Source organism: Hyperolius riggenbachi, chromosome 3 (assembly GCF_040937935.1).
Source record: "Hyperolius riggenbachi isolate aHypRig1 chromosome 3, aHypRig1.pri, whole genome shotgun sequence".
NCBI lineage: Eukaryota > Metazoa > Chordata > Amphibia > Anura > Hyperoliidae > Hyperolius > Hyperolius riggenbachi.
In genome coordinates this window covers 53,585,620-53,601,838 of record NC_090648.1, presented here as the reverse complement: position 1 = coordinate 53,601,838, position 16,219 = coordinate 53,585,620, and the positions used below count along the sequence as shown (strand labels likewise).

Genomic DNA, 16,219 nt, shown 5'->3' with positions numbered 1-16,219 from the left:
GTTTGGCAAAGCGTAATTGCGTAAAACTACGCGTATTTCCAGTGTAGCGAAGTTGGCTGACTATGACCATCCCTGGCTGCAATGGAGGCGTAACCTACTCTGGAGGAAGTCCTCATGCCATTGTATGCAGCTAAGAGCTATATTTACTACCAAGAGCTATAGTTACATTCTGGGAGTCCGGATGTCATGGCTATATTTATTCACTCTTTTTTGTGAATAAATATTCTGCTTTTTAAGAATTGGCAAGTGCTGGTCATCTTTACTTTTTTGCTTGCATCAAGTCTGTATTAGCCACACAGGCTAGACCTGGCACAGCCGTTGAAGCAAGATAGGTGTGCTGTCCAAGAAGTACGAAATATGTCTTATACATATGTGTAGACATGTTTTTTTAAATGTCACTACTGTGTTGGTGGTATTTTAATGTAATACTGTTTTTATTTGTTATTTTTAGTCATATTGTCATATTGATATGAAACAATAACTTTGGATATGGAATGGGTATGCATGGCTGGGATTACTATGATTTATTGTCTGTTTTATTTGTCTACATGGTTTTTATGTGCATTTAAAACACAGTCACCCCACAGAGTTCCAAACAGAGACTAAAGGTGGCCACACACCCTACAAATGTTTTTTAAATATTTGTTCAATTCAATCAATTTTTCTGACTGATTGTAACAATTCAAAAATCTGACCAATGTACCACACACCTAAGTTCAATTTTTCCCAAATTATGAATAAAATAATTGAAAAATTGATTGGAACTGTACATTAAGTAATTGACAATCCATACAATTCTTGATAAAGTTGGTCTGACATTTCCAACATGTCCAATCTCCAAAAATCGAAAAAATGGGAAATTCGATTGGATTTATCGATCAAAAACAAAGAAAAACTTTCAATTTTTCAACTGATTGAAATGATTGAATTGGTGAAAAATTTGATCTTTTAATTGTATGGTGTGTGGCCACCTTTAGGGTGCATACACACATCCAATTTTTATTAACCAATGATTGGCCAATTTCACCACTTCCAAGTAATATGAGAGCCAACAGATTTTGAATACTGTGAACAGATTGTGTAGTTAAGCTCTCATACTACATGGAAGAGGTGAAAATGGCCAATCATTGGCCAATCAAAATTAAATGTGTGTTCCAGGCTTAAGAGTTGTTAGTTTTTTGGTAATCTGTACTCCAAATAGAGCACAGTTGGCATGGTTACCAAGAAACCCAGCTTGAGCTTAGTACCAGTTCAGCTGCCAGCAAATTAAATAGGAAGGTTATTATTATTATTTAATAATGAATTACAAAGATAAGACTTGATGGCCCTTATTTAATTCACTTCTTCTCCAAAACTTTCTCCTAGTAGATCATTTCACATCTTCTATTCAAAATATCTTTTGAGCACTCTGCAATTGAAAAAAGTACCAAATAGTAGTGATGAGCACAAGTTTCGCACAATCATAATTTTGCATCGTAATTCGCAATTACAATGCAAAATCGCAATGCAGAATTTCAGGAAACTGTGTAATTCATTTTACATGTAAACATAATCCATCCGTAATTTTGGGCCAATTTTAGCGGCTAATAGCAAAACCCCCATATATGTTATCAGTCATCACCAAAACACGCTACGTATGTTAAGGGGAATATTGGGAATAAGTAAATACATTTTTTTTTTTAAAAAAAACCTTGTAGTTTTTGAGATAATTGATTTTGAATATGCAAAGGAAAAATGGTTTTAAAACTCAGAGAAATTAAAGTTTAAAACTCCCTTTTCCTTTGCATTTTCAAAATCGATTATCTCAAAAACTTAAGTCCCTTAATTTAAGTAGCAATTTTAGTGATGATAGCATATATGGGGGCTTTGCTGTTAACTGCTAAAGTCAGCACAAAATTACATTCAATTTTGCGTAATTAAAGTGTTCTGAAACGCAGCATTTCTCCTTTGCTCTAAAAATTCCTTACAGCTTTAAAGCTACTTACACAAAATAAATAAATAAATAAAATACAGCAGAACAACATTCAGTTAAACACAGGACAGCACTTTTTCCTGCCATGGAAAGCCCCTTCAGCTTAGGATCCGATCCGAAGGGAAAATTATGGTATCTTTTGTTTACATTCTTTAGTTGTTACATTGTGTTTAACGTCTAAAAAGAGCCCATGCACACAGTTCAGAACAGCTCACTAGAATTTTTTTAAAGTCATTGGGAATCGTTTAAAGAAAAAGCCAGATACTTACCTTCTCTCCCAGTGCCCTCGTTGCAGCGGTAGCTCCTCCGTTTGAGTCTCCCTTCGGTAGCTGAGTCCTCCCAAAGACAGATGGCTCCATACTGTGCTTGTGCAGTACTCGAGCTCCCAAACACTTCCGAAGCCTCCAGACAGCAATATTTCACTTTAATGTATAACAAAAAGCAGCTTGAATAAAATGCATTGGCAGCTTTCAAAGGGGATAAATTGTACTTTGGGATCCTGTCATTTGTAAACAAAAAATATTACTTGTGCACAAATATGGTAACAATATGGGTAATAAAAGTAGGAAAACCCATTTTTATTGAATGTAATCTCAGAATTTCAGACCACTTTAACCTATTACTACGTCCAGGAACCATGCGCGCTACCGCGCGCTCCCGCGGCCGATCACGCGCGTGCACGCGCACTCCCGGCCGCGGATTCGGTAGCCAGGGAATCAATGTATCGGGCTACGGTGCCCGATCATTGATTCCTCTCCCCCGCTGAAAAAGCGACAGCTTCTCTCAGAAGCTGCGCCTTTTCTGGCCGTTCCCTGCCCAATGCGACACTCTAAGCGTGTGTTACGCTTAGAGTGACGTCATGTAAACAAACTCATGGCCGCCATCTTGTGGCCAAAAAGTAATACTGCACCTGTAAAAAAAATAATTTAAAATTAACACACATTTACATTATAAATCTATTGTTTACCTCCCATCCTCCCAAAACTACCCAAATAAAATGTTTACAATAAAAAAAAAAAAACATTACAATAAAAAAACAAAAAACATGTAAATATTTACCTAAGGGTCTAAACTTTTTAAATATCAATGTAAAGATGAAATATTTCTATATTTTTTTTATTTTAAACTTGTAAATAGTGATAGATGCAAAACGGAAAAAATGCACCTTTATTTCCAAATAAAATATTGTTGCCATACATTGTGATAGGGACATAATTTTAACAGTGTTATAACCTGGATATATGGGCAAATACAATACGTGAGTTTTAATTATGGAGGCATGTATTATTTTAAAACTATAATGGCTGAAAATTGAGAAATAATGAATTTTTTCCGTTTTTTCTTATTCTTCCTGTTAAAATGCATTTACAGTAAAGTGGCTCTTAGCAAAATGTACCCCCCAAAGAAAGCCTAATTGGTGGCGGAAAAAACAAGATATAGATCAGTGCATTGTGATAAGTAGTGATAAAGTTATAGGCTAATGAATGGGAGGTGAACATTTCTCACATGAAAACGACGGAACCTGAATGGGTTAAGGATGGATTATGCAAAATCAATTGCATGTCAAAAGCTTAAATATATGGGTCCATATCACTGGCAGAACAATAGGGGATGCAGCTGCTGCACCCGCAGGGGGCTCGGGGCCCGCTCAGAGCTGTTTTGGGGGGCAGGAGGGGTCGCAGCATGAGGTGAAAGTGCGGCCACACATCGATGGGGAGAGGGGACAGTCCCCCCTCCCTTACTTTGGGCTCTTCCCTGAGCGCTCCCCTCCTGCATCAATCATCAGTGGCAGCGGCGGAAGGCAGAAACACATACATCCACACATGCGCCGGAGGTTCCGATCTCTAAGTGTCTGGCACTACTTCCTGTTTAAACAGAAAGTAGCATGAGGCACTTAGAGATGGACCTCCTTGGCAGACCTCCCCGCCGATGTGTGTCCACGCTTTCCCTTCATGCTGCAACCCCTTTTGCCACCCAAAATGGCCCTGAGCGGGCCCCAGAAGGGGGGGCATCCAAATTTTTAGCAGGGAGGCCCGGTTATTTCTAGTTATGCCCCTGGTCCATATACAATTTTCTTTTTAGTTTTCTCCTAGGTGATATGTTCACACCTTGGCAACAGAAAGACTGTTAAACCACCAGCAAGCAAGAAAATGCTCAAAATAATTAGATAGTACCTTTTGGAAATGTTTCAGTTTCAAAGTGGTAAAAAGTTATTTTAACCACTTTATCCTATCTGGGCGACTATAGTCATCCAGAAGGAGCAACGATAAGTCTATGGGGAAACATGTGGTGAAGGGAAACGTGTGCTCTCTGAGCCAACCAAAGTGCCTGTGAATGAATAAACATGCCTTGAATCACAAGGCATGTTGATTCATAAAAGTGAAAGTAACAAGTGTAGGTAAAAAAAAGATTTGGTGGTTAACACTGTTGAGTTTGACGATAGGATATGGCCTGCTGTGTGTTAAGAGATGAGCAGGCAAATAAAAATTTGATCTTGCAGAGAGGACATTTTCACTTACTAAACTTTTTTTCATATTTTGCCTTAAAATCCGCTTTTTACATTGTTGCAAATGTTCCAGTAGATTCTGGGGCAGATTGCATTAGAGTCAATTGGGACAACTTTAGCGGTTGAAGTGGACCAGGACTCAGAACTGTCACTTTTTAATGTGTGACTTTATTCACTTTTTAATGTGTGACGTTGTCTCTTTTCTTCAGAGTATTCCTGTCAAAGTCACGATAGAAGTACAGTGACTCGAAAAAGACGAGATACAGCGATGATACTCCAATTCAAAAACACCCAAGGTAAAATTGGGGCAGAATGATTTATACAAATATAATATAAATAAAAAAAAAATAAAAAAAAATAGAAACATTTATGCTGGCCACAAAAGTGATGGAAAAGATGTTTCAAGGGGTCTAACATCTGAGGTTTTGAGTGGGATACATGCCAAAAGTCTCGGGAAAAAATCTGGATTTGACGCACAGCAGCGTTTTAAGAGAAAAAAATCACATTGCATGCTAAATTGGAGGCCTAAAGTGCTTTAAAACATCTTGCATGTGTACAGGGCCGGATTTGTACTCTTTATCACCCAAGGCCACTTTCACCAACCGCCCCCCTTCAATATAGCGAGATGACCCTTCCCTCTAGTATAGGTAGCCAGATGACCCCTTCCCCTTCCCTCTAGTATAGGTAACCCGATGATCCCCCCAGTATAGGAAGCCAGATGACCTCTCCCCCTTCCCTCTAGTATAGGTAGCCTGATGACCCCTTCCCCCCTTTCCCTCCAGTATAGTCAGCCAAATTACTCCCTGAATCTCTCCTTTTCCCACCCCCCTTCCAGCTCACCTTTACACCGCAGCAGCCATCAGTGTCACTCATTTCTGCACTCATCTACAGTGCAGAAGCTTCCTCTCCCTTTCCATCTCCAATGCAGCCCAAGTCCCTAGCTGCCGGCCACAATGCAAACATGCACAGAGAGCAAAGAGACTGCTGCACAGGTGAGTAGCAGCAGAGTGCCATGGTCAGGCACTAGCCTTATCTCCATGCATTGCAGCATTTGCAAGCTTACAAATGCTGCACCAGTTTAGCCTGCTGCCTTGGTGCCCGAATTACTGTGGTGCCCTAGGCCATGGGCTAGGTGGCCTTGGCCTAAATCCGGCCCTGCATGTGTATACATCAATCAGGGAGTGTAATTAGAGTACTGTTTCACACTGACAGACCAAACTCACTGTGTAACGCACCACAAACAGCTGTTTGCGTAGAGACGGTCGTGCTGGACTGGTGCACACCACAGCGAGAGTGCAGGCCATGGCGGTTTTCAAGCCCATATGGTCGCCGGACTGAGGTAGCTCAATGACAGAACAATAGTGACTGTCCAGCTGATCGAATTTGGTCTGTTCACAATGAAGCAACAACCTTTTTATCTTGGGTGTGCCCCCTCATATAGCCGTTGGTCATTGCTTCATTGTGATATGCAAGCCCCTTCACCGCGGCAAGGTAATGATCACGAAGGGGAATTGACATATGTACATGGTTTTTGTTTTGTTGTTGCAGCTGCAGTGAAGCCAGAAAAATTAGGCAGGCATGTACACGCACCAGAAAAATTATTATAGCGGCCGCTGCTAGCAGCAGCCTTAAAAATTCAGGAATCCGCCTGGAGTCCTGGACCCTTTTGGTGGTGGTGGAGAAGGCAGTCAAGCAGCATGCAGGCAGAGATGCTGTGTGGTTAGCGACTTAGTCTTGGGGCAGACAGTCACCTGGTGTGCAGGCAGAGATGCTGTGCGTGGGGACTGACTTAGTCTTCGGGCGGGCAGTAGCCGGGATCCATGCCTCATTCATTTTAAGAGAAAGTGTCATTAGGGCTTTGCTGTAACATAGATTGTAGTGTAACTAGTTCAACTAATGTACCCTTCTTAAACTTGAAGATTGTAAACAAATGTAAGCAGACTGCAGAGTGGCGCAGCAGATGTGTGCTGGGCCCATAACCCAGAGGTTGATGGATCAAAACCAACCTCTGCTAGGCATGATTTTATTTTTGCACCTCGCTTTATCACATGGGCAAAACGGTTTTCATAGCCCTGTAAGAGAAAGTTTAATAAGGGCCCTGCCTTAACATAGATATTACGGTAGCTAAGACTACTCCTGGGCCTTTCCTGTAGTTGAAGTCTTAAGCCAATGTGTTGTAAGACACAAGTAAGCTTTAGGTTAGCTGGAATGGTTGCATGGCCACCTAGCTTTTCATCCTTCCCAGGCCAGCTAGGCTGACTTCAGCCTGTAGTGTTGGTGGAATAGTGGTGAGCATAGCTGCCCTCCAAGCAGTTGACCTGGGTTTGATTCCCGGCCAATGTATGTGAGTTGGCTTTTGACATCCTACAACTCCCTAAGCAAGCTCATTTTTCTCTTGGATATATCATAATGGTACATGCTAGGCTGGCTTCAGCATGTAGTGGTGGTATAGTGGTGAGGAGACCTGCCTACCAAGCACTAGACCGGGGTTCGATTCCCGGCCAATGTATGTAAGCTGGCTTTTGAAATCCTACAATTCCCTGGAAGACAAGACCCTCTTCCTCCGGAGGAGGGGGGAAGGAGGCTGTTGTGGGGTGCTAGGAATAACAATCAGCCAGGAGCAAGCTAACAAGCCTACACGAGCCTAACTAAACTTTCCCTAGCAGAGTCTGTCAACAGCTGTCCCTTAACTAATTACTGTAGGCAGACGACTGAGTAAAACGGCTGTAGAACCGTGCCTTTTATAAGGGGGGGGGGGGGAGAGGGGAGAGGGGAGGGCTTTAGGAGTGAGTGTAGTCTGATTGGGGACAATGTGCCTGCTGACTGTGATGTAGAGGGTGAAAGTTGACTCTAATGGAGCATTATGGGGGCAAATTGAACCTCCGAAAAAGTTCGCCTTCGCTGGCGAACGCGAACCACCCAAAGTTCGCCTGGAACCGTTCGGGCCATCTCTAATCATCATCATCATCATCATAATCATCCTCCCCAGCTTTGCTTTCATCAGACAACTCCAAAACTGCACCAACAGCAGGTACTTCATCATCTTCCTCCTCACACCTTACGCCTAACTCAGACATATGAGGTGGTGTAACTTGCTTAGCGCCTTCAACTTGTTGTAACAATAATGGCTGTGAATCAGTGAATTCCCCACCAAATAACTCCTGCGAAGTGTCAAATGCAGCAGATGTGGTGCTTGTAGTAGCGCTCAGGGCCGGGCCGAGGCAGAGGCTGAAGAGGCTCCAGCCTCAGGGCGCAGTGTAGGAGGGGGAGCACAATTCATTCAGCTGTCATTCCCAATTGTGTTTGAAGCAGAGAGAAATAAGAAAAGGGGATACATAGCAGTGACTGCTAGCCAGATAGCTAGAGATTAAGGTGTTGGGGAGGTTGGGGGCCCTGGGGCACCTATTAGTCTAATAGCAATCAGTGTGTGACAGCTGGGGTGGGAGGGATGGAAGGGCGCACTTTGCAGTCTCAGCCTTGGGTGCTAAAGGACCTTGTCCCGGCTCTGGTAGCGCTAGTGGCTGGGGAAGATTAGGTGTTCTGTGCTAAATAGTCAGGTACCGTGAACAGGTGCAATGATTGGTGGTATATAACACTGCGTGCGCTCACGTAGGTGGGTGCACTGAACAGGTAGGTATGCAGTGATTGATATTACAAATGTGCAGCTGTCACACACACACAGGTACCGTGAACAGGTGCAGTGAGTGGTGGTATATAACACTGCATGCGCTCACGTAGGTAGGTGCTCTACTGAACAGGTATGCAGGGATTGGTATTACGAATGTGCAGCTGTCACACACACACACAGATACCACGAACAGGTGCAGTGACTGGTGGTATATAACACTGTGTGCGCTCACGTAGGTAGGTGCACTACTGAACAGGTATGCAGGGATTGGTATTACAAATGTGCAGCTGTCACACACACACAGGTACTGTGAACAGGTGCAGTGACTGGTGGTATATAACGCTGCGTGCGCTCACGTAGGTAGGTGCACTACTGAACAGGTATGCAGGGATTGGTATTACAAATGTGCAGCTGTCACACACACACAGGTACCGTGAACAGGTGCAATGACTGGTGGTATATAACACTGCGTGCGCTCACGTAGGTAGGTGCACTGAACAGGAAGGTATGCAGTGATTGGTATTACAAATGTGCAGCTGTCACACACACACAGGTACCGTGAACAGGTGCAGTGACTGGTGGTACATAACATTGCATGCGCTCACATAGGTAGGTGCACTACTGAACAGGTATGCAGGGATTGGTATTACAAATGTACAGCTGTCACACACACGCAGGTACCGTGAACAGGTGCAGTGACTGGTGGTATATAACGCTGCGTGCGCTCACGTAGGTAGGTGCACTACTGAACAGGTATGCAGGGATTGGTATTACAAATGTGCAGCTGTCACACACACACAGGTACCGTGAACAGGTGCAATGACTGGTGGTATATAACACTGCGTGCGCTCACGTAGGTAGGTGCACTGAACAGGAAGGTATGCAGTGATTGGTATTACAAATGTGCACCTGTCACACACACACAGGTACCGTGAACAGGTGCAGTGACTGGTGGTACATAACATTGCATGCGCTCTCACATAGGTAGGTGCACTACTGAACAGGTATGCAGGGATTGGTATTACAAATGTACAGCTGTCACACACACACAGGTACCGTGAACAGGTGCAGTGACTGGTGGTATATAACACTGCGTGCGTTCACGTGTGTAGGTGCACTACTGAACAGGTATGCAGGGATTAGTATTACAAATGTGCAGCTGTCAAACACAGATAGTCACTGAATGTGCTTGGCCTGGCAGTGGCACAGTAGGAATTACCAAAGGGCCAAGGTCCAGCAGCTGCGACTGACTGACAGGGCTGTATATGCAACACAAGTGTCTGTGGGACGCACACACACACACACACACACACACACACACACACACACACACACACACACACACACACACACACACACACACACACACACACACACACACACACACACACACACACACACACACACACACACACACACACAAAATAGGAGTTCTTTTTAGTAATAAGTAAAAGCAAGGAGCAAGCTAACCAGCCTAACACAAGAGCCTAACTAAGCTTTCCCAATGTCATCAGGTTCTCTCCCTTCTCTAATTACTGCAGCCACACGAGTGAGCGAAAAGGCTGACGCTGCCTGCGTTTTATAAGGGGGGGGGGGGGCTCCAGGAGGGAGTGTAGCCTGATTGGCTACCCTGTGTCTGCTGACTGTGATCTAGAGGGTCAAAGTTGACCATAATGATGTAGTATAGGGGGTGGGTTGAACTTGCATATAGTTCGCAGTTCACCACGATGCGAGCCACCGAAGTTTGCGCGAATAAGTTCGCGTTTGAACCGTTCGGGCCATCTCTACACCTAACTGTGAACCAGATAAAGCCTTCAAAAGAGCCACATCTGGCTCTCGAGCCATAGGTTCCCTACCCCTGTTCTATTGCAATAATTGTAGCATTGTCATAAAAATACTCAGTTTTGCTGCAATACATTGAAAAAAAAATCTCCAAAAATACCTTATTGTAAAAGATTCCTCTTTTTGACAAATGGGCAGTTGACTTGCTGTAATTTTTGTAATTATGTATCTATATTTGTTTAGGGACAACACTGAAGGTGCAATATTTTAAAAATTCTGCGCTGAGGCGGCCGCTGTCATGTGCCCAAATCATGCCGCAAAATGCATTTTTTATTATAGGCGCCTACGGTGACTATTTACCGAAAGGGCCTTCTGCATCCTTTTTCCCCTTAGCTATGCTCTGGTAAATCTGTTATAGTTGGGTGCTAGCATCCCCTTGTGGTGTAACTAAACCTATTTTAGATATCTATTAAAAAAATGTGTGGCCCTTGACCGTATGACTCCACAATCAATGTATTACATAGAGCTACAATAAGGACAAATAAAAATTTGCAATTTTTTTTAACGGTCTGTTTTCTCCTCTCCTCCTGGCAGTGCTCAATTTACACATGCGGGGGGAGGATTTTTTCTGAGGAAGTAGGAAATTTGGGTGCTGGAGGGCTGTTGAAATTTGGGCACCACCATGGGAGGATGAGGACCAGCTTCAGCAGATGGGACTGTTTATATGGTAGGAGGCAGTACCGGGAAGATGGGCCACTTCACTGTTTTTTTATTGGACCCAGTAGTGATCCAGCACTGGTAGTTCCCCACTAATTGCGGCCATGACTGATTGCTATCCATAGTAGGTGCACAGACAATAATGCAAGTGTATATTTTTAGAATTCTCAAAAAAATGTCAGGTTCTCCAAAAACCATTTCCCATTCAGTTCTCTAAATTTAATTTTTCAGCTTCAAAGTATGGAGGCCAAGACAGAACTTGCTGTATGGATGGCATGATAACCAACCCAATGGGACAATCCTGCGAGCGTCGTTCTCGTCTTATAGCGCATGGAGAGAACTGTGTTAAGGCTTTCTTGGACTGCTGCAGAGCCATTGAGAAAAAGAAAGAAGCTGAGAAGCCTGGCGCAAGTGAATTAGCAAGAGGTAAAAACGCACCCACTACTATCTGTCACTGCTTGTCCCCACTAATACCCACTACTACTTGTCAGCAATTACTAACTGTCTGTCACAACTCATCATTGCTCACTACCACCCATCACTTCTCATCACCCACTACTTGTCATCTCTTATTACCTGTACCCACTACTACCTGCCACTGCTATTCCTTGCATTGAAGGGCATCCACAGCTATACTTAGGTAATTCCTGGAAGGGTTGATCCAGTGATTTATCTGACTGCCCTCTAGAGTCGGGAAGGAATTTTTCCCTTTTAAGGCTAATTGGACCAGCCTTGTAAGGTTTTTTTGCCTTCCCCTGGATCAACTGGGATATATGCGGGTTCAGGATGGTGTTTTATTTTTATTTTATTTATTTGTTTATTTTTCCTGGTTGGACTTGATGGATGAATGTCTTTTTCTAACCAAACTATGCATGTAAATATGTAACTATGTAACTATTCACACAGTATCCCTGTCACTATTTGACTACCACTTCCATCTTTCACCACTACCTATCATTACTTGACGTTCTGATATCCACGTAGATGCGGATATCCGAACGCATTATCCGGGATATCCGGGTGGATTCAGATATCCGGATAGAAAAACCGGAAGTGGCCTATAAATTGCTTCCAAAATGTTTTTTGAGGTAAATGATGCATGTAGCATCATGTCTTTAAAGGGAAACACTAATTTATTATGTGGGGAGTTAAAAATACAAAAAAAATGGCTGTAAATTAACATCAGGACTAGGTTCCAGACAGCGGTCGTGCAACCCACATTGTGTCCAACTGGGACATCACAGTTTTCAGCTCAGACTCCTCCAAGAAAATTACACAGCAATTGTGTTTAGATAGTTCACCATTGCACCTAGTGTTGGTACCACGGCACAGTTAAAACATTACAAAGGAAAGGTTCCTGGAAGCGGTCGTACTGCCGCAGTTGGGGCCTTCCCACAACTTGGATAGCACAGACGCCTCCAAAAAAATTACACAGCAATTGTGTTTAGATAGACCATGGCACCTGGTGTGTTGGTACCACGGCTGTAAAAAAAATTTGAACCAGGCTTATGACTCAAGACGGAGCCTGGAGGTGGTGGTAAAGGGTGGTAAGGCAGGCATAATGATTTCTAGCCACTTCATGTTTGTGTGATGATGTCACCGGATGGATGTGGGGTACTTGCACTTTATTGAAATCGGCGTTGGACTTTGATGAATCAGCACAGGGGTTGACAGACAACTGAGTAGAAGAAGAAAACAGTGTGCACACTAACGGACGGTCTATCTGTCACACACATTGACAATCAGCAGCACAGCAGAAATGCGCTGATGATCTGTACCTAACACAGACACAGTACTAGTCTCTTAACAACTAAGCACTGCAGTAATAACTACACAATAACACAGTAATCCCTATGCCCTAAACTATACTGTAGCTAATAGCACAGGCCTGGCCTGTGTGCACAAACAGCACACACACAGACACAGACACCTAACTAGCAAAGCTGCTTCAGGCTGCAGCAGAGACTGTCACAGACACACACACTAACTAAAATCACAATACAACAAGCTAGCTAAACAACAATAAAAGAGTGGTATAGTACAGGTGTCTATGTGCAAAAATGCTGGGTTTAACACAGTAGAAAGCACTTGCTTTAGCCAAACAGCACTGGAGTGTCTCTCAGTGTGCAGTCACAAAGCAAGGACGAGTTCCCTCAACATGGCCGCCTCTTTATATACGGGGGGGGGGGGACTGGCCAGAGTTCCCCTCTGTGATTGGTTGCTAGGGCTTCTGCTGGGAGCCCTCTGATTGGCTCAATGACGTCATCTCCTTAGTTAAAGTATTCGGATTCGGATATCCAACAGATATCCGCGGATATCCAGGTATGCGGCCAAATATCCGCATAGTGCTATTCGGATTTGCACAGAAATCCGGAATCCGAATCGGATAGCTGAAAAAAGTTCGGATATCTGGGTAATCCGGATGAGCACCACTGCCTACCACCACTATTACCTACTATCACTAGTTGTTACTGACTACCACCCACTGCCACTATTGTGACCTACTAGCATATGCCATGACTTTCACCCACTACCTGTCACTTCTCATTACTTGCTACTACTTATTAGTCACTGCTTGGCACTTACTGTGTGTCAGTATATCCTCATCCACTGCTACCTACCTCAACTAGTCACCCAGTAGTAGTCACTACTTGTTAGGCACTGCATCATATTACTACTTGTCACCCTCTACCTGCCACTACTCCTCACCCATTACCTACTGCTTATCACCCATTAGCTGTCACAATTTATGACTCAGTACTACCCTGGATTACTTGTCATCCACTGACACTACTCATCACCAAAATTGAAAAATCGGAATATTTGTGGAATCAGAAATTGGCATTTTTGACTATCCCTAGTCACTACTCATCACAGGCAGTGGCAACTGCCTACTACTACTTGTCAATCACTAGCTGCCACTACTCGTCAACCACTACCTGTAACTATGGAGAAAACATAGTAAAAAAAAAAAATTGAATAGAGGCCTAAGGCCCTTGTTCAATTCACTTTTTTTCCTAAGTTTTCTCCTAGGAGATCATTTTTATCTTCTGTTTAAAATACATTTTTAGCACTCTGCAATGGAAAAAGTACTGCAAAGTAGGTGAAAAGTACTCCCAAATTATCCTAAATATCTCCCTGCTTGCTGGGAGCTTCAAAGTATTTTAAATGCAAGATGGAAAATTATCTCCTAGGAGAAAACTCAGGAGAAAGTTTTCTCCTAGGGGATAATTTTTCAACTTCCTTTTAAATTAACTTTCTAGCACTTCGCAAAGGAAAACTTACCAAAAAATAGGTGAAAATGTACTAACAATTTTTTTAAAGTGCATCCGAAATAAACTTTTTCTCATTGCATAATTGTGTTCCTTTCATATAGTTTATAGGGCATTCCTCCTCAAGCCAAATACTTACTAGCTATACTGGGGGCCACTATACTAGCTATATTGGGGCAACGAAACTACCTACTGTAACGATCAGTGTAACACAGAGAGGATCTGGTTACCGGTGATCTGCAGTATCACCGAGAATACAGATATATAGCCGATTATTGATGATCTGCAGTATCACCGATAATCAGATATATCTCTAACCTCTGGACACCAGGTAATATGAGTGTTATGTGCAACAGTAATACTTTGAGGAGAGCACCCGTATATAGGGTGCAGGGCAGTAAAGGGTACTGCCCAGAGAACAGGCTCCTTCCAAAGGCCTGAGGCTCCCCAAGGGGTGGAGTCAGGCTGAGAGTGGGAAGGACCAGAGTGTGAGTGACACCAATGGAGGGATGTCACAAACAGCCTGTGAACTATCTCTAGCTGGGGAGATAGTTCTCGAGGTCGGGCAGGCCAGGTCGTCAACACACAGACAGATAAAGTACAGAGACAGGAGACAGATGAGGAATCCTAAGACTAGCAGAGTTTGGCAGCAGAGTATCAGATATAGCAAAGTACCTAATCAGAGATCAGAAGAGTGGTCAGGAAAGCAGAAGGTCATAACAAATAATCAACAATGCCTAGACTTTGGTGTGAGTTCCTAGATCATCAACACCAGAACTGGTCTAGATAATAACACAGATGGTAACAGGATTCCTAGACTAAGGTGTGAGCTCCTTGGTCATCAACACCTTGGAAACTGGTCTAGATAATAACTCAGATAATAACACAGATAATGACAGAAGGTCTGAGTGCTACCACGTAGTGATCGCAACGCCAGACACCAGAGAAATAGCCAGCACCCAGTATATATACCCCAGCGCTCTCCAGCGCCACCCCTAAGTGCTGGACCAATGAAAACTGCTGGAATTGTCAGCTGACTGGCTTGGTCAGCTAACACCCTTCTGACTGTCATAAAGGCTCTGCCTCTCCATGCGCGCGCGCGCGTCCTCCTGAACCTGTGTGGACTATCAGTCCCAGCCACACCAGACATGTGTTGTAATGTTTCTGCTGTGTTGGATGCGGAACCAGCCGCACCGCTGTCCAAGCATACGGCGGTTCCTCCGCGTTCAGCAGTACTGTCAGAAATATGCCTATGCGTGCAAACATCCGCATCTGACGCGGAATCCGCTGCCTTGTTCATTAGGCATGCGGCGGTTTCATCGCGCTCCGTCATGCCAGTGGATGCAGACCCATGCGCGCAACCTGCCGCGTTGGACGCGGAATCAGCTGCCTTGCTCTGAGTACCCGCGGCGGCTTTTCCGCGTTTTCTCACACCTACACTGGGGGAAACTATACTAGCTCTTCTGGGGGAAACTATACTACCTACACTGGGGGGAGCTATACTAGCTATACTGGAGGCAACTATACTACCTACACTGGGGGCAACTATACTACCTACACTGGGGGCAACTATACTAGTTATACTGGGGGTAACTATACAAGCTATACTGGGGGCAACTATACTAGCTATACTGGAGGCAACTAAACTACCTACACTGGGGGAAATTATACTACCTACATTGGGGGCAACTAAACTACCTACACTGGGGGCAACTAAACTACCTACACTGGGGCAGCTATACTACATACACTGGGGGCAACTATACTAGCTTCACTGGGGGCAACTATACTACCTACACTAGGGGCAACTATACTAGCTATAACAACTATACTAGCTATACTGGGGCAACTATACTAGCTATACTGCGGGCAACTATACTAGCTACACTTGGGAAACTAAACTACCTACACTAGGGGGCAACTATATTACCTACATAGGGGGCAACTATACTAGCTATACTGGGGGTGACTATACTACCTACACTGGGGGAAACTAAACTACCTACACTGTAGGCAACTATAGTAGCTTCACTGGGGTCAACTATACTACCTACAATGGGGGCAACTATACTACCTACAATGGGGGCAACTATAATACCTACAATGGGGGCAACTATACTAGCTATACTGCGGGCAACTATACTAGCTATACTGGTGGCAACCAAACTACCTATACTGGGGGAAACTATACTACCTACACTGGGGGCAACTAAACTACCTACACTGGGGGCAACTATACTAACTACACTAAGGGTAACTATACTAGCTTCACTGGGGGCAACTATACTACCTACACTGGGGGCAACTATACTAGCTATACTGGAGGAAATGTAACTGGCTAT

At 43.8% G+C, this 16,219-nt stretch overlaps 1 protein-coding gene across 1 annotated transcript in view; it reads left to right on the top strand.

Annotated features, from left to right (window-relative positions):
- LOC137562609 (A.superbus venom factor 1-like) overlaps positions 1-16,219 on the top strand; it is a 554,872-nt gene that overhangs the window by 211,096 nt on the left and 327,557 nt on the right. Inside the window, exons 16-17 of the mRNA XM_068274112.1 lie at positions 4,688-4,774; positions 10,837-11,031. Coding sequence (XP_068130213.1) covers positions 4,688-4,774; positions 10,837-11,031 — 282 coding nt within the window. The remainder of the gene's footprint in view (positions 1-4,687; positions 4,775-10,836; positions 11,032-16,219) is intronic.